Here is a 19,705-nt window from a genome sequence, read left to right on the forward strand (position 1 = left end):
CATTTTACCCTTTACTTCTTATCTAACTGACTATGATAAATTCAGCCCATAAAGGCCTTTAACCCATGATTTGAGTGACTGGAAGGATAATAAATGGCATATTAAACAAAAATAATGCAAACAAAGGAGAACTCAATCAACAAAGGCACCATGCTGGATATCTGTTTGTCATTTGTCAGAAATGTTTATGGCCAATCATGCTTAGATTACAAGTCCAGAAGAACTGGCAGACAAAATAAACACCCACTAGTGTTAACCATTCTTTATTACCAGAGAGAATAGATTACCAATGAAAAAGACTAGAGTGCAGAGACACAGGATACAGCAGTTGTGTCAACTAATCCACACCACACACTTATTCCAGCCATAAAAGTTTCCACAAAGTGATGTGATTTCTACGAGTGCCTCCCGCTGTAATTGTGCCTCGTGGGTGCACGGCTGATAACAGTATCATGAAAAAGTGCTCCACCTGACTCTTCGGCAGCCATAAAATTATCTATTAAGACTTTTGAGACTTGTAAATGCTCTTTTGCTCATGTTATCAATAGTAACACCCCGATAAGCAACCCTTAATGACTTTAGAAGGCTCTTTTTTTTTTTGCTTCTTAGAAGGCGAGAGCTAGAAACTGCTTTAAACTGGCCATATCAGCGACTTTGTCCTGCGTGTTTAAATGCTGACCAACATGATCACTATAATATGATATAATATAATATAATATCATTTTCTTTTGATTAATTATACAATAAAACTTGGTTGTTCATACTTTTATTTTTCATTTTATATTTATATAAATATGATTATTTAATTATTTGGATTATTTGGAGATATTATTTGAAGTTACCACCAAAAACGGATAAATAAATAGACTTAAATTACTTATATAGGTCAAATGTTACTGCAAATAAGGTGCAATAAAGATAATAATAATAACATTTCTAATAGGCTACTGCTCAGATTCATGCTCCATGACTCATAATTCTAGAGCATTAACACAAGAGGAACAGGGAAAGCAAAACAGCCAGTAAAATCAGATCATTTGACTTCACACACACCTGCCCTTCAATCCAAACACTTCACACTCCACACAGCTAATATACATCTCTGTATGAGCAAAGACCTCAAACGCTGCCGTTTACTCAACACTCCAGAGTAAACACTCAACTAGGGCAAACATCATTGAAAGCACACCAGTCCGCTTTCCTTTTCTATGTGCTCCTCCACTGAGGAAGTCTGGAAATCATTTTAAAATGGTCAAAGTCAGTAACAATAACACCACTTTTCTTGCCATAATACAAATTCAAACAGTCTATTCAGTAGGACTATCAGCTGTGTATCCACCTGACTTCTGCACAACACAACTGATGGTCCCAACCACATTTATAAGGCAAGAAATCACACTTATTAAACCTGACAGGGCACACCTGTGAAGTGAAAACCATTTCAGGTGACTACCTCTTGAAGCTCATCAAGAGAATGCCAAGAGTGTGCAAAGCAGTAATCAAAGCAAAAGGTGGCTACTTTGAAGAACCTAGAATATGACATATTTTCAGTTGTTTCACACTTTTTTGTTATGTATATAATTCCATATATAATTCCACATGTGTTAATTCATAGTTTTGATGCCTTCAGTGTGACTTTACAATTTTCATAGTCATGAAAATAAAGAAAACTCTTTGAATGAGAAGGTGTGTCCAAACTTTTGGTCTGTACTGTATATATATATATATATATATATATATATATATATATATGCTAACAAAAACATTTTTGGTTTTTCTTTTTTATCACATAGTACCATGGTGATAGCATGTAATAACACAACACAAGGACTTCTCTAAATACCAAAATCAGTGATGTTTATTAGAATTAATCTGAGTATTGCAATTTTATGACTATTATATTTTAATACATTCAAGCTATGTTTGTATACATTTTGTTTATGCTACATGAAAATAGGGCTGGACGATTATGGCCTAAAGTCAAAACTTTGATTAATTGAACATTTTACCTCGATTATGATTAATGAACGATTATTTTGTTTCTGTTTAGTTTTTTTGCCCTCATAGTTCACTTACAAGGTTTGTAAGGTAAACAGGGCCATAGTTGTGGTTTGCGGGGCCCCGGTTCAGTTTGTACCAGTGGGCCCTGTTTGAAAGTGTTTCATTTGTATGTTCGTTCTGTTTATTTGTTCATCAACATTGCCTGCCACGTCCCAGAATGCAACGCGGCACCCAAGCCCTATAAGGCGCGGTCACTGAATGAATGCATCCAATATAATACACATACGATTTTTTTTCTCAACTGTTTACTTTAACTTAAGACATAACTGACAGTTTTTTCGAACATACTATCCAAGATGGGTATTTTCACATATTTTTTATGGATCTGTCGGTTTGTTCAAGAGTTTTGAGACGCCTTTCTCTGTGTGAGCCTGAACACCAGAACACCGCGGTGCTGAAGTGGGCTCTTAAACATCCTTTTCTGTTTGTTTAAACTGAGATTTGTTTTTGTTCGTTGAGGTGCCGGAGGAACTTAAAGGAAAACTTCACAAACGAGAGGTCGGTTCAGTTTTGCTGTCTGTGAGACGCGGCTCTCTTTTCACGTGCGCACCGAGCACAGCGCGAGTAACCAGCTACTCAGTTCAGCTTTTCCGCGTCTTGTGTTTGAATGCTTTAAAGTCTTTTGAATGGTTACATTTGCAAGTGGCAAGGCTTAATAACACATGAAAATGATACGCTTTCGTGTCGACACGCAGCAGCGTTCTCTCAACTGTCCTGAGTGTCTTTTTAGACTGGCCTCTGCCAGACGGTTGAGATCGACTATTAAAGGTGGGATATTTTTTCCTATTGAAAGAACGATCATAGCTCACTATCAGCAGTTATTTTATCTATGTTCGTAACCTTTCTTACATATTATTGCTCGGTGTAAGAGATAAATAAAGATTAAAGGTAAACAGTACCAGTACGAGTGATTGCGTGTGTGAATTAGTCATACCGTCTCTATATTATTGTGAAGCTGGGGGTTGTCAATAGCCTAGTTCCTTCAAACGTAGACAAATATGCTATAATAGGTTTTGAGATTCTAAGATACTTTAGTGATAAATCACAGGACAGCGATGACAACTGCGTTCCTCTGTGCGCGCGATCTTCACAGCTATGAGTTTTCGTGCCACAATGCAGCTGCGCGAACATGGTAGCTTGATATAATAATACACATCCGATCGTCTAATCCAGGGGTGTCAAACTCATTTAAGGTTGAGGGCCGGATCAGAGAAAATGTCCCCTTGTGCGGGCAGAATCACCTTTTTGTTAAACTCTATATGTATATATGTGTGTGTGTATGTGTATATATATATATATACACACACATACACACACACATATTGGAAATTATTTTTTTGAAGATGATGCTGTGAAGATGATGTTATTTTAGGGGTGTGCAATATTGACACAAAATGACATACATATACATACACACACACACACACACACACACACACACATATATATATATATATATATATATATATAAACCATATTTTGCAGAGTGTGTTCTTGAGATGATTTAAGCCAGACATGGATAAATAAATATGACACTAAATGGCAGCAAATCTCTGTCTTTATGAGTGAACTGACTCATTCAAAACGGCTGATTCATTTAGAAATGAAGTTAGTGATTGTCTTTATGAAAGGGCCACTGAATCTTAGATTCAAATGCTTTGTTCAAAAACAAAGATTAATTCAGTAACAAAATACTCAGTGCTGCACGAGACTCACAATTGGTCTTACTTTGGCCTTGTTAAAAACGTTTCCTTGCCGAAACAGAGCTAGACAGCATTGTGATTAATGTAACACACTTAATACTAGCATCTTTTTAGTTGAGCTATTGTATAAAAGCGATCGCGCTGAAATTCGGGAAAGCAACACTCTTGATATAGTTAGATATTACTTAACGATCATGACATAAATATTAAAAACAATACAGGGCATAGTTTTTTTTTTTTGTGCAAAGTTACAAAATGTCAGTTCGCACATCATTAAAACAACAGTTAGGATATTAGTACACGATAAATATTGCACACTCCTTGCTCATTTACTTTCTCCATACGAAACTGTCCAGTACCTCAAGAGTGTGATTTAATATCACGAGTTGTGATTAAACTTACATGTAGGCGTTGAGATAATACCTTTTTTCCATTTCTCCTTAAATAACCTGTCCGTCGTTCCAGGCCAAATGTCTTCTTTTGGACATGTTTAAAATCACAAGAAAATTGCCACACAAGCATCAGTTACAACGCAGCTATCATCATATCCTCATGCTGCTCGAGATTCGGGCGCCGCTTTAAAATGCGCATGTTAAGTGTCCAAACTCCCGAGGTGTAATATCAACGTAAATTAATTAGTAATTTGTTTATTTAATTTTCAAATTGAGGTTTAATTTATTATTTTATATTATTGTTGAAATCGTCCTGCGGGCCGGATTGGACACCTCTGTGGGCCGTGTTTGGCCCGCGGGCTGTATGTTTTACACCCCTGGTCTAATCGCTTGAACGTCCAAACCATAAAACAAATACAACTGACAAAGTTTAGTGAAGACTCAAGGCTCACCGTTCACGCGCCATCAGTATGTGTTGAACCGGCGTTCACCTCCGTGTTTTGCTTTTATGCCACTGACTGGCAGAATCACGTGGCTACACACGCTTTTAAGGGGGAAGTATTAACAGGAAATAATCGAAATAACCGACATGGGAAAATTACGTCGGTTAAATGTTCTAAATTTCAGTTTCGATTACTTTTCGATTAATCGTCCAGCCCTACATGAAAACTTAACTTTTTTTTTGGGATGGTGAAATGTTTTGGCCATTACTTTTAACATAAAATTTAAGTCGAACACTACCGCTCAAAAGCAATATTTAAAAATAATACTAATACTAATACTTTTATTCAGTAAGGATGCATTAAATTGATAAAGGGACAGTACAGATATTTATAATTTTACAAAAGATTTCAAATGAATGTGATTTCAAATAAATGTCACTGTTTCTAGAAAAATATTAAGCAGCACAACTGTTTTCAACATTGATAATAATAAGAAATATTTCTTGAGCAGTAAGTCAACATATTAGACATTTTTTCTGAAGGATCATGTGACATTGAACACTGGAGTAATGATGCTGAAAATTCAGTTTTGCATCACAGGAATAAATTACATTTTAAAACATTTTTAAATAGATAAGAGTCATCTACAATTTTAATAATATTATACACATTTCATAATATTATTGCTTTTACTATAATTGCAGTTGTGGTCACAATATTACATACACTTTGCAGTATCTGCAAAATGATAATTATTTTACCAAACTAAGGAATCATATAAAATGCATGTTATTTTTTATTTACTACTGACCGGAATAAGATATTTCACTTAAAATATTTTTACATATAGTCCACAAGAGAAAATAATAGATTATTAATATTTTTTTTTAAATGACCCTATTCAAAAGTTTAGCTGGATGATCAACATCCAGGAAAAATCCTTCAGGTCTCACAAATTCTTTGATTTTCCAGCATCTGTTGCGTATTTGTACCCTTTCCAACAATCACTGTATGATTTTGAGATCCATCTTTTCACACAGAGGACGACTGAAAGACTCATGTGCAACTATTACAGAAGGTTCAAAAGTTCACTGATGCTTCAGAAGGAAAAACGATGCTATGGAGGATTTTCTTGGTTGAAAAAACAACAACCTTCCTTTGCTCTGGCAGTAATTGCACATCAACAGAGGTTTTCAAAGAACAGCACAGGATAGAGAAATTGCCCAAAGGACTTTTCACAGGATGTGCTGCTCTCTGCTGGTCACTTCCAACACTGCCTTCAAAACTAGCTTGATAAACAGACAGGAATATATGAAGTCTTTGGTGTTTCTGTACTCACCAATGGGGTTGATGTCAAAAAAACGGACCGGGGTTCTCAGGATGCTGTTGAACATGCGGTTGTGTAGCGTCTCCGCTGAGCTCACCAGAGCATTAAACATAAACAGACTGCGCATGAACCCAAAGATGATGGTGGCTCCTGTTAAGCCTGATGAACATAGGATACACAAATCTCCATTACCATTGGGAGACACATCTACATTTGGACTTTTGCTGACTTTAATCATGAGCATACCTGCATAGATGCCAAGATAGAAATCCAGGTTGAGCTCTTGAGTTGTGTTAAGTTTCATCAAAGTGCAATTTGTGCCATTGGCAGTGATGTTAGAGGAATGAAAGTTATTCTGCTCATTGGCCCTGTCAATCACAATGTTATTACATTATGACAGCTTGTAAACACCAGAACATCATGTCCATCTAGTGTATTAAGCACTATTTAGGTTGTTCAAATAAAATGCAGTTACAGGTGCATCTCAATAAATTAGAATTAGAATATTAAATTATAAATTTGAATTTCGTGGAAAAGTTCATTTATTTCAGTAATTCAACTCAAATTGTGAAACTCGTGTATTAAATAAATTCAATGCTCACAGACTGAAGTAGTTTAAGTCTTTGGTTCTTTTAATTGTGATGATTTAGGCTCACATTTAACAAAACCCCACCAATTCACAATCTCAACATATTAGAATACTTCATAAGAACAATAAAACATGTTTTAGTGAATTGTTGGCCTTCTGGAAAGTATGTTCCTTCAATGTACATATACTCAATACTCGGTAGGGGCTCCTTTTGCTTTAATCACTGCCTCAATTCAGCGTGGCATGGAGGTGATCAGTTTTTGGCACTGCTGAGGTGGTCTGGAAGCCCAGGTTTCTTTGACAGTGGCTTTCAGCTCATCTGGATTGTTTGGTCTCTTGTTTCTCATTTTCCTCTTGACAATACCCCACAGATTTTCTATGGGGTTCAGGTCTGGTGAGTTTACTGGCCAGTCAAGCACACCAACACCATGGTCATTTAACAACTTTTGGTGCTTTTGGTAGTGTATGCAGGTGCCAAATCCTGCTGGAAAATGAAATCAGCATCTTCAAAAAGCTGGTCAGCAGAAAAAAAGCATGACTTGCTCCAAAATGTCTTGGTAAACTTGCTAAAACTTGCTCTCATCTGAAAAGATGACTTTGGACCACTGGGCAACAGTCCAGTTCTTCTTCTCCTTAGCCCAGGTAAGACGTCTCTTACGTTGTCTGTGGTTCAGGAGTGGCTTAACAAGAGGAACACGTCTGCATGCCTTGACCCCAACCTCAGTCCATTCCTTGTGAAGTTCACTCAAATTCTTGAATCGATTTTGCTTGACAATCATCATAAAGCTGCGGATCTCTCGGTTGGTTGTGCATCTTTTTCGTCCACACTTTTTCCTTCAACTCAACTTTCTGTTAACATGCTTGGATACAGCACTCTGTGAACAGCCAGCTTCTTTGGCAATGAATGTTTGTGGCATACCCTCCTTGTGAAGGGTGTCAATGATTGTCTTCTGGACAACTGTCAGATCAGCAGTCTTTCCCATGATTGTGTAGCCTAGTGAACCAAACTGAGACCATTTTGAAGGCTCAGAAAACCTCTGCAGGTGTTTTGAGTTGATTAGCTGATTGAAATGTCATCATATTCTAATTTGTTGAGAATTATGGGTTTTTGTTAAATGTGAGCAAAAATCATCACAATTAAAAGAACCAAAGACTTAAACTACTTCAGTCTGTGTGCATTGCATTTAATATATTAGTTTCACAATTTGAGTTGAATTACTGAATTACTTTTCCACAATATTCTAACTTATTGAGATGCACCTGTCTACTTAATGCACTACAGTACTTAGTGTCTTTTTCGATCCAGCATGATTTCGACTTTAATGATTCTATTAAAATGTATGCATATATTTGAGCTTTTAAATATGTTTTAGAGTGACTCTGCAATTAAAACAAGACTTAAATATTGAAACAATATGTGACGAGTGGCCAAGTATTGTTACCCATACGTGGAATAAGTGCTTTGCATTTAACCCATCCTAAGTGCACTCAAACAGCAGTGAACACACACCAGGAGCAGTGAGCAGCCATTTATGCTGTGGCGTCCGGGGGCAGTTGGGAGTTCGGTGCCTTGCTCAAGGACACCTCAGTCGTGGTATTGAAGGTGGGAGAGAGTACTGTACATTCACTCCTCCACCTACAATCCCTGCTGGCATGAGACTCAAACCCACAACCTTTGGGTTACAAGTCTGACTCTCTAACCATAAGGCCACTACTATGTTTTGAAAAATGTCTCTAATGCTCAACGAGGATGCATCTATTTGATTAAAAATAAATACAGGAATACTGTAAAATATTATTCCACTTTTAAGTGCCCCATTATGGATTTTTGAAAATTACCTTTCATGCAGCATAGCTATTAAAAATATTACAGATCACTCACCAGTAAGAAAGCCACCAGTCATGAAGAATATAAAAAGCCTGTGGAGCAAAAAACGGCATTAGCGTGAATCTGTAACCGCGAGTGAAAGGTCTTTCAGTTTAACACTGCTGTTTCTTATACCTGTGCCAGCACGTTGAGGAGAACAAATAAAATCAGCATAATGACGTTGGCTCCAGCTCTGAAATATTTCCAGTACATGCGAAGGCCGATGGTCCCCTCAGTGCGTGTCTCCTCGGCCATGGTATGCACAGGCTCTGCCTGCTCATGAGGAAAAACAATGATTTTTTTTTTACTTGGTGGAACTGTCTATTTTTATGATCAGACAGTAAGTACCATCCCACCCATCCACTAGATGGAGCTATGGACCAGCCTGAACTGTAAATGCGAAAGTTATAGAAAAAGTTCACCCAAAAGTAAATGACAAGTCAGACCTACCGGCAGCTGATCAGATTCATCTTTAACAGACAGAACAGATGAAGAGCGAGAGTGGACAGAGTTCCGGGAGAGGGTGCGGCTCCGGGGGGAGCGAGGAGCCTCTTCCTTTTCACCCTCCTCTTCCTCGTCCTTCTTCAGCAGAGAGGTGAAATCCACTCCTGACTGCTGCAGCTCGGAGTATGTGCCACTTGCCACCATGTGTCCCTGAGAGAGACAACATGAGTTCAGTTTGACTCATTTATTCACAGGTGGATTGTAGATTGACTGGTGTGTGTGTTACAGTTTACCTCCTTCAAAACCAGGATCTGATCTGCAGCCTTCAGATACTGCAGCTGGTGAGTAACCAAGATTCTGGGCTTTTCCTTCAGAATACCACAAATACACCTGCAAGGACAATCTGTGCTCTTAACATTTACTGCAAAGAAACAGTGAATTCAACAATGATCTTGGTTCAAAAGTTTGGAGTCAGTAAGATTTAATAGGCTTAATAGTTAAATTAAATTAAAATTAAAAATTAAATTAAAAATTAAATTTATGCATTTAGCAGACGCTTTTATCCAAAGCGACTTACAGTGCATTCAGGTTATCAATTTTTACCTTTCATGTGATCCCGGGGAATCGAACCCTGAACCTTGTGCTTGATATCGCAATGCTCTACCAATTGAGCTACAGGAACACTAATAATAATAGTTTATGCATTATCTTCTTATCGATCTACCAGTTTACATTTACAAATGCATGTTTGCTATATGAAAACATGGTTGGATTTTCGCATTGGTCTGAACAAACACAGCAGATGGGCTTATTGAAAATGCCATTTCATTCTATGCCAGCAGATGGTGCTGTCGGAACGGCAGAAATAAAGAGGTTTCTCCAACATTAAACAAAGAAGAGCAGCAGCTGACTTTGAAACATGCAGCACTTATATTTGTTCAATGAAATCATTGCCTTTTGAAGTTTAATCATCACTTTAAGCCATATCGCAATTGTTGTCTTTTCCTCCACAAATTTAAGACCTTCTGAAATTATGATTAAAACTTTCTTGTACCATTTGAGACTTTTTATGACCTTAAATTTGATAGAACAAAATGTAAGACCTCTTAAAAAATGTTAAGGACTCGCGGAAACCCTGAAACAGAAAATACATGCAGCATTAATCGTGCGTTAATAAAATTAGTGCTGTTAAAATTAACTTGCATTAATGCGTTATTAATGTGTGTTTATGGAGCTCCAGGCTTCCCAGGAGAGGGATCTTCACCACGGCACTTCACTCCACGAGCACCATTCTTCTGAGCACGTGTGATCAGTGTGTGTCAATAAATCACCCTGATCACACATACATGCATGCCTGTTGCGGAGCTTGACTGTCCCTGAAAACTAAAAGCTTTCAATGTATGAAACATCATGAAGATCAACAGTAAAAAAGAAAACAGGATCAGGGAACAATATGTACTCACTGTTCAAATAGGTGTCTGCCCACTTCTGCATCCACTGCACTCAATGGATCATCCAACAGGTAAATATCAGCATCCTGATACACAGCCCTAAAACCCACAGACAGTAACAGATATGTACAAAAACTACTGAAATAGCTCTTAAATACTTCTCCCTATTAGTAAATATATGCTAGTCTGTTATTTAGAATTTTTTTTAATTTTTTCCATTTAATATATTTTTTACATTACAAAATGTCATTGTTTAACTATATCCTTAGCATGTCTTCAGAAAACACATACAATGCTTTATACACATCATATAATAATGTAATTATTATTTTTTTGTTCAGAACAATGTATCCGATAAGGTAAGAAAATGAGTTTTACTAAATTGCAGAATTTGTATAATAAAAGTGAAAAATGGTTGATTTTTCAAGTGTTAACAGGTTGGGATACCTAGCCAGGTTGACTCGAGCTTTCTGTCCCCCACTGAGGGTTGCTCCTCTGTCTCCTATCACGGTCAAATCCCCATCAGGAAGCAGCTCCATGTCCTATACAAACAGAAAGAACTACAGTATTAGTATATTACAGCTTACAACAAATTGAGCTTTACAGTGGTGAATATGTCCAGTTAAAGTTTTATGAAGGTGTGAAGTTAAAGTTTTAAAGCAACAACCAAATACAAAAACTAGCAAGGCTGCATGCAATTGATCAAAAGTTACAATAAATGCATTACAAAAAGAAAACCATTAATAATCTTACTGAGAATTTAATTTACAAGTAAATGGAAAAGGTTAGAAAGTCCATAAGAGTGAGATGGATGAATTAACTAATACACTTCTCACCCTTTCGAGCGCACAGGCTCTGAGGACGCTCTCATATCGCCGGGGCTGCAGCTCCTTTCCAAACAGTATGTTGCTCCGAATGGTTCCTGGAAAAACCCAAGGCTGCTGGGAGGCGTACGTCAGCTCACCTTTGACCTTTATCACACCCGTTTCTGCTGGAAGCTCTCCCAGAACAGTGCTGAGGAGAGAAGACTGTGGGAGAGAGGTGAAGATTAGTAACTAATAACACTCAGGGCTGCCATGATCACTTCAATTAAAAATGCAAACCTGGAAAAACTGAAATCAGAGAATGGAATTATTGTGACTGACCTTTCCAGCCCCCACAGGACCAATCACAGCCAGAAGTTGACCTGGCTTCACAGTAAAGGACACATTTTGCAAAGTTGGTGCATCCAGAGTCTGAGAAGTAGAGAGGGGAGAAAATATTTACATTTTAACATGAAAAAAACTTAACTGTAAAAAAAAAAAAATAATAATAAAAAAATAAAAAAACATTTTCATGATAAGTGCATGTACAGAACCAAACATGCAACTATTTGTTCATTTGAGCATGATCTTGTAAGCATCAATACTAATTAACACAACATATACACTAATTAATATATATATTGTAAAAAAAAAAAGAAAAAAGCCAACCAAAACAAAAAAAACAACAACATCCTGATCATACACTATGACTGAGCTAACATGCTTTTGGGAAGGAAACAGGACATCCAGACTACACTTCCTTTTTTCCCCTAAAGAATTTTCGAGAAAACTTAATGGCAGCTTGTAGTTCTGCATTTCCAAAAGTACTGCATAACTCAGGGGAAGGTGTGTGTACTTTCAAGGGCCTGGTCACAGTGAACTCACCTTGTCCCAGTAGCATACGAGATCCTGTATCTCCACAGATGCCACTTTCTTATCCTCATGAGAAAGTGGAACGTGGGATTTCACAAGCTCATCGAGCAAGAGGAACGTCTGCATGAGAGAGAAAGACCACAGACACATATGATGCACGAACACAAGACCATCACACTCAAAAAACTGCTGTGTTGAGTGTAGTCGCAGTATTTTGGAGTTTCTTTGGTTGACACAAATTAGGACTGTCCGACAAGTGGAAGAGGTCAATGTGAGGTCAAAACCGAAAATTTATCATCCGCTTTGAATATAAAGACTTCTTTCTCCAAGCAGACACTCCATGATTACAAAATCTGCAGATTCATGCCTTATGCAACATAAGCTGTGTCAGTGAAAACTTTGGAGTAGATCTAAAATTAACCCTGAAATTGACAATGTGCCAATCAACAAATCGGATATTCCCATCAATACGAGTCATAAGTCAATTGAAAAAGCAATGGCGGCTCAACCACAGTGGAGTCATGGTGAAGTTTTATGTATTTTGAAACTTTGAGTGAGCAAATGCTTGTTTTATCATTTTATCGGAGTCCATTGCAAAGCATGCAGTTTTTACTTCCCTTTCAGCCAAAGCATTTCTGAGTCAGTATGTTTACTTTTTGCTGTTTTATCAAGTATGTAATGTAAATGCAGCTTAAGCTGGTCGTTAAAAAAATTTGATATAGTCAGATACAGTGTAAATATGGCCTAATGATGGCACTTGTACAGTACCTTGATCCTCCGGATGCTGATGGCAGACTCGGACACTTTCTCGATAGCAGCAGGGAAGAACAGAGTAACAGTGAGGCGCACAGCGCTGAACAGCGACACAGCCACAAACACACGGCTGGCAGAGATTTCTTCGCCCACCAGAACATATACAGTGAATGTCACAAACAGGATGATTTTATTTGCCGCAAAGAATGAAGCCATGTTCAGTCCGCGGAGGTAAGAGCTGCTCATGATTTTTGAGATCTCCTTCCTACAAGACCAAAACAAACAAATGAGAGTTTAGCTATTTATGACCAAAAATCAATAAGTGTATTATGTTTTAAGAGTCGGATGAAACTTTACAAGGTCGGTTTGTACTATAAAGTTCATTCTGTCTTTTTATAGTGAAAAAGACAGATTATAAGAAGAACAACAGATAAGATTAGAAAAAGCATTATATGTGGCATTGCAAGGATAAGGCTGAGATTTCATGGCTTCAAATTATGATAAACATTATTAAAAACTTTACACTTTTGACATGCTGGCATTCATCCAAGTCCTGAACCACAGCACTAAAGTAAAATTAAAATTTATGCATTTGGCAGACGCTTTTATCCAAAGCGACTTACAGTGCATTCAGGCTATAAATTTTTACCTATCATGTGTTCCCGGGGAATCGAACCCCCAACTTTGCGCTTGATAGCGCAATGCTCTACCAATTGAGCTACAGGAACACAAAAAAAAAAAAAGACTAAAAAAATCTATATCATTTTACCTTCGTACATCATTAACCAGTGCTGCGAATGGCTTCTCCCAGGCATACATCTTAATTATACGTATACCAGACACCACCTCATTCATAGTGCGGATCCTATCGTCAGTGAAGGCTGCGGTTTTACTCCTGTGAGAGAAACAGACAAAACATTTCAAAGCTATATTCTAAAACAAGACAAAATAAAAAAAAGGACTTCTTCAAACTTTCATGTTTGTTAAAACATTTCCTAGAATTAGCATCTTTACATTGCTCTGATCAACCATGAAGTATGTAACATGTTGGTAATAACATTTACTTCTTATAAATAAATAAATCAATTTGGATAAGCTTTAGACTTGCTATCACAATGTAATTAGCAGACACTGATCTGATAAATTATTATAACACTTTGAAATTGTGAATGAACTCATTAGGCAACGACACGTAATGACTAATAGGCAATGACTAATTAAGCTCTCAGAACACGCTTTAAAACTACATTTTTGATCTTCAAACTCTCACCTGTCTGTTCTTTTAAGACTTTCATTTTTCAATTCCATTAAATCAACATTTAAAAAAGAAAATGTATAATTGTATGATGTGATGGTAATTACAGCAGGACTAGGAAGTTATCTTTGTTTTTAGAGAAAAAAACTAACAAATTGTACACAAAATTGAATTAATTTGGTATTTAGAAATTTTAAGGAAAAGATGATTTTACCATTTCTATTTATGGAGATTATAAATAAAGATCAAATCAAAAATAAAGAAATTCTGGAATATTTCAAGTATTTGAGTTTAAAATAATTATATATACATTCATTTTTTAATCATGTGACAAAAGTTTCTAAGTGATGAATCATATTTCGGTTGGCTCTGAACCTCAGTTGGACCCTGATCTCAGACTTTGCACAGAAGGAAAGAGCATGTGGTTAAACATGGTGCTATGATGTTTTGTGTTTTAACACTGCAGTAAGACAAATCACCACAATCAGTTCTTCTCATAAATGACTTCAGAGTAATCCTGAGATTGTACCTGTACTTTGAAAACAGTTTCCCAAAAATGGTCTGAAGTGGCATAAGAAAGAATAAAACTGCCATGCCCGCAAGGCATGATGGTCCAATTTCTTTCCAAAGCAGACCAATCACAGCTGCAGCTTGCAGAGGCCCCACCCACAGGAAGTGCAGAAAAATAGTCACCTGGGAAAAGAGATGTGAGCAAAACAGCAGACAATTATATCATACTACTTCACTAACAAAAAAAAAAACACCATGTTATTACCAAAGGGTTTGGATGTGGCACTATAGTAACACCATTTTTGGAAACGTGCAAACATAATCATTCAAAAGTTTGGGGTCAAATTTTTTTTTTTTTATGTTTGTAAATTATTATTATTTTTTTTTTTTTGATATGGACATTAACAACAGCATTGGACAACCCAGATACATTGTTTTTCTAGTGTTATAGCAAAACTGCTAATTTGCAACACTTGTCCATAGGAAAAGTTAAAAAGCATTAATTTTGAAAAATAAATATTTCGTAACATTATAAATCTATTTACTGTCTCCACTCTGTCTCACTTTCTCCACTCTTACTGAATAAAAGTTTTATTTGAAAAAATCTTACTGACCCCTAACTTTTGATAATTAATGTGTATTTCTTGTAAAATATCATAGTACATGAGCCATGGAATATCTTGGTAAGCTGAAGACTGAGTACAATATTATTAACCATTGATGTACCTTGGTACTAGTGTTGTCACGGTACCAAAATTTCAGTATTCGGTACCGATACCAGTGAAAATCCACGGTTCTCGGTACCAATTTCGGTACCAAAGCAAAACACAAAAATATGCTAATTAAAAAAAAATAACTTTTTAGCACTAAAAATAAAACCAATGCCATTCTTTATACTTATTTACAATTGTGTTTAAAGTTTTTCTACAAGTTATATAATTATGAAAAACAGTAAACAAGTTTCACCCAAATTTAATTTGTCTTTTAATTTATGAAATTTAAACATTTTATTTTTGGTAAATAAAGGGGATTTGCTATTAAAATTAAAACATGGAAGAAATATTGTGATTTATTTCTTTAAAAAATAAAGTTTTATAATTTTTTTCAACAGTAGCAGTATCACATACATTTTACTAAATAATAGTAATATTTATAGCACAATGCCTTTATGTAAAAATTAACTTTTAGGCCTAATGAATGCATATTTGTCATTTGAGTATTGATAATACTACTACTAATTCTACTATCATACTAATGTATATACAATGCACTATGAATTGATGAGCTGCTGGGCTCATGAATATTAAATCACGTTGTCTGCGTTCGGTCAAAATGATTTGCTGAAATCAAAACAGGGACGGTAAGAGATCAGCGCCAGCCAATGAAATTGCCATACCGGAGAAACCGGTATGTCTTCTACTTGTTCGAAAATTAATGAATAATTCTAAATGAACTCCATTATTTTGACAGTAGAAGACAACAAAGAATAGTTTACATATAGCGTGTCGATTCAGCGTGGTAAGACTCTCGCTCTCTCTCTCTCTTTGCATGTGTGAGAAACAGCGCTATCAGTAAAACGACGGTGAGTCGTGCGCCTTCACAAAGAGTTTACAGAGCATCAAATACAGGTGCGCTGTGAGTCCATTGAGATGAACTGAAAAGTTCAGATCGCTTGATGGAGAGAGAACTCTGAAGCTCAGATGCTGAAATTAATGCAAGCGTCATGCGCTTCGGTCTATGTAGTAAACAAACCCGCACGTCTCTGCCATTCATTTATTCACACAGAGACGCGCAGAACACGGATTCATATTTCAAACAACTTTTGCGGCTTAACATTTACAGATACTGGTCCATATGGAGATTTGATTTGATTAATGTATGCTAACTTTGACAAATTCCATGACTGTCCATATTAAAATGTAAGTTTCATTTTCATGACTGGATTTTGAGATTCCGTCCTCGTTTTCTGCTTCGCGGAAATCATAGCGCTGAACCCTTTCTTTTATTGTCTATGGCTGAACCGGGTTTGAACGGGACCTCGGTACTACCGGTACTTAAAGAAACCTGGTACCGTCACATTTAATTTTTTTTAGTACCGACTAGGTACCGAAGTACCGGGTCTTTTGACAACACTACTTGGTACCACAACAGTATTTTTTATATAGCATCAGGTTTGAAATGTAAATTATATAAAATGCAAATTTTTGACATAAAATCAATATCTGGAGTGCATCATCAGTGTTCATTTAATAAGCCCCTACATAGTGGCACAAAACCACGATGTAGCATGTTGCAGTTCATGAGACAATATTTTAGTGTAGTACCTGGGACACGGTGTACTGCTTTTGTAATATCATATTACAAAAACCCCCAGAGATTATTTTTAGAATCTACAAAAAGTGAGTTTAAACTTCAAAGTTCTAATTTCGGGTAACTTGGTCTGAACAAAAACTGAACTGAACTTCCTGTAATTCTTCATGGAACCCCTGTGATGTCTGCTGGTAAATGCAAGAGAAACCCCTGCAAGCACTGATTCAACACAACCACATTCCTACTACAACTACACAGAATAACAGTTCAGAAAGAATAAACATGGTTTACAACGGTCATGTCTCTACTGAGCTGCATTAAATCTGTAAAGTCAAGTTAAAAGGCGCACACGCACAGCCAACTCGTCACATACAGTAGGCTAACTATCCATCACATAATGATAATAACTCTGCCGGAGACTCCAGTGGACTGATTAATGGGCGAGTTATATTGCATGTCAGAAACCACAGAAACACATAAAACTAATTATTTTCACTTCCCAATAACACAAAGTTAGATCATAAATGCAAAAAAGGTTAAGATGACCTATTTGAGACCTCTCCTGGTACTCTGAACCCTGGCCAATCTGTTACCCAGTAACACAAACCCTTTACGGTAAATCCCTGGTGCTGCCTTTAACTGGAAAGTGAACTATACAAAACCGTTCCATTTTTTTTTTTTTTTTTTTTTACAGCGCGTGACCTGCTTCAAAAACAGGAAATGGACAACCGGTGACTGTAACACTTAAGAGGAAGACAAAGCAGTTATGGAAATTTCCTACCTCATCGAACTTGTTGACGTCATTTGACAAAAGGTTAACAATCTGCCCAGTGGTTGTCTGGCCCATAGCTGTGGCACTAAGACACAGTGCCTAAAAGAAGAAACAAATCAAAAGGCTTGTGGGAGAAACCGTGATAAGGATTTACCCTCAAATAAATCATTCCTATCTCTTATATGTAGTGTTATATCAGAGAGAGATGTGGCACACCTGCAAAAAAGCAGAGGAGTTTTATGGACCATTCTTTGAAGAACCTGATTCCCATGTGAACATCCATGTTGTTATACAAAAATGGTACTTATCAAAAATCCTGGTGCTACCATTTGGAACTATCACTGTTACTTGGCAACTCCTAAGAACTTTTTTTCTGGAAAAGCAGGTTTTTGTTTTTAAGAAAATCTAACCTTTCTGTAGATCATGTGACACATTGCAATGCGGATTTTCATTCCAGCTCTTTGGACGTGGTAAAAGTAGAGGTGGTGGAGTAACGCCAGACCCAGAGTGGAGAGAGAGACGCCTGCTGCATATCCATAAGCTTCATACAACGCTGCATTATCAGGGTCATCTCTCTCATAACATTCAGTATCTCTCTCAAAATACTGAATGAGTTTTCCCAAAAACACTGGTTGAATCACTTTAATCACCTCCTATAATGGGGAATAAGAAACATCAGATAATAACAATGTGAAATAATTATGATTTAGACATGCACATTCCTAAAGACATCCACACCCTCGTCGTTATTACACGAGGACATTTTGGTGGCAATTTTTTACAGTCCTTTTTTATATGAAGGCAAGTAGAACCTCAAATTTTTCTGGAATGGTTTGATCAAATTATGATCATCTTGAGAAAATTATATCAATTGAATTCATAAAACTTGTCGAAAAAAAAAATTAAATAAAACTTAACTATAAAGAAAAATTAAAACACTGAAGAAATATATAATCATAATTTATGACAAAAATACTATTACACATTAGGTTAATGGATAATCTATATCATTTTTATCTTTTTTTGAACAGTTTTAAATTTCGGTTACTGTTCGCATGAAGAACGATTCATATAGTGCTCTCTACTCCAGCGCTGTGATCTAACAGACACCCGGTAGGTAGAAAGTAACTTAATTATTCATCTGTACCTCACATTAAACTATGGACAGTTTTGGAACACTTGGAATTAGGGCTGCACGATATTGGGAAAAAATGACATTGTGATATTTTATTTTTCTGCGATATATATTGCAATATGAAATCTAATCTAATTTTTTCTTACAAACAAAAATGGGGTGAGCACACTTATCATTTTAAATGATTTAAACATCAGAGTATTATTTAAATTAGAGTAAATTATTTGTTTGTAACTTTAGGATATGGTTTGAATTGTTAACATATTAAAGGGTTGGTTCACCCAAAAATGAAAATTATGTAATTAATAACTCACCCTCATGTCGTTCCAAACCAGTAAGACCTCCATTTATCTTTGGAACAGAGTTTAAGATATTTTAGATTTAGTCTGAGAGCTTTCTGTCCCTCCATTGAAACTGTGTGTACGGTATACTGTCCATGTCCAGAAAGGTAAGAAAAACATCATCAAAGTAGTCCATGTGACATCAGAGGGTCAGTTAGAATATTTTGAAGCATCAGAAATACATTTTGGTCCAAAAATAGCAAAAACTACCACTTTATTCAGCATTGTCTTCTCTTCCGTGTCTGTTGTTAGAGAGTTCAAAACACTGCAGTGTAGTGATATCCGGTTCGCGAATGAATCATTCGATGTAACCAGATCTTTTTGAAACAGTTCACCAAATCAAACTGAATCGTTTTAAAAGGTTCGCATCTCCAATACGCATTAATCCACAAATGACTTGAGCTGTTAACTAGGGCTGCTCCGATCACGATCAGCCGATCATTAATTCGCATCTCGTCAGTAAAGCCGGTTCTCTAATCAGCACTAAATTCCCTCAGGTGCGTGATTTCACATAGAGCAGCTGTTACTACACAGAGCCGTTGTTAACTGAGAAGATGCGCAAATAAACGCTGAAAATGAAGTGGATTTGCGCATCTTCTCAGTTAACAATGGCTCCGTGTAGTAACAGCTGCTCTATGTGAAATCACGCACCTGAGGGAATTTACCACTGATCGTG

General features: G+C 36.6%; 1 protein-coding gene across 3 annotated transcripts in view; it reads right to left on the bottom strand.

Moving 5' to 3' along the window:
* LOC132152153 (ATP-binding cassette sub-family C member 4-like) overlaps positions 1-19,705 on the bottom strand; it is a 56,360-nt gene that overhangs the window by 17,661 nt on the left and 18,994 nt on the right. For 2 of the 3 annotated variants that reach the window (XR_009436485.1, XM_059560892.1), the window contains exons 4-19: positions 17,964-18,206; positions 17,563-17,652; positions 14,491-14,654; positions 13,476-13,601; positions 12,722-12,971; positions 11,966-12,073; positions 11,423-11,512; positions 11,114-11,305; positions 10,725-10,819; positions 10,290-10,376; positions 9,120-9,216; positions 8,833-9,036; positions 8,518-8,655; positions 8,398-8,435; positions 6,173-6,294; positions 5,939-6,085 (exon numbers count right to left, since the gene is read on the bottom strand). Coding sequence is in view for 2 of the 3 variants with exons in the window: in XM_059560892.1 (XP_059416875.1) it covers positions 5,939-6,085; positions 6,173-6,294; positions 8,398-8,435; positions 8,518-8,655; positions 8,833-9,036; positions 9,120-9,216; positions 10,290-10,376; positions 10,725-10,819; positions 11,114-11,305; positions 11,423-11,512; positions 11,966-12,073; positions 12,722-12,971; positions 13,476-13,601; positions 14,491-14,654; positions 17,563-17,652; positions 17,964-18,206 (2,191 nt within the window). In the remaining variant the exon portion in view is untranslated. Of the gene's footprint in view, positions 1-5,938; positions 6,086-6,172; positions 6,295-8,397; positions 8,436-8,517; positions 8,656-8,828; positions 9,037-9,119; positions 9,217-10,289; positions 10,377-10,724; positions 10,820-11,113; positions 11,306-11,422; positions 11,513-11,965; positions 12,074-12,721; positions 12,972-13,475; positions 13,602-14,490; positions 14,655-17,562; positions 17,653-17,963; positions 18,207-19,705 lie in introns of all 3 variants that reach the window. The other variant, XM_059560893.1, reaches the window with a different exon arrangement.

Source organism: Carassius carassius, chromosome 10, assembly GCF_963082965.1.
Source record: "Carassius carassius chromosome 10, fCarCar2.1, whole genome shotgun sequence".
Classification (NCBI taxonomy): Eukaryota; Metazoa; Chordata; class Actinopteri; order Cypriniformes; family Cyprinidae; genus Carassius; species Carassius carassius.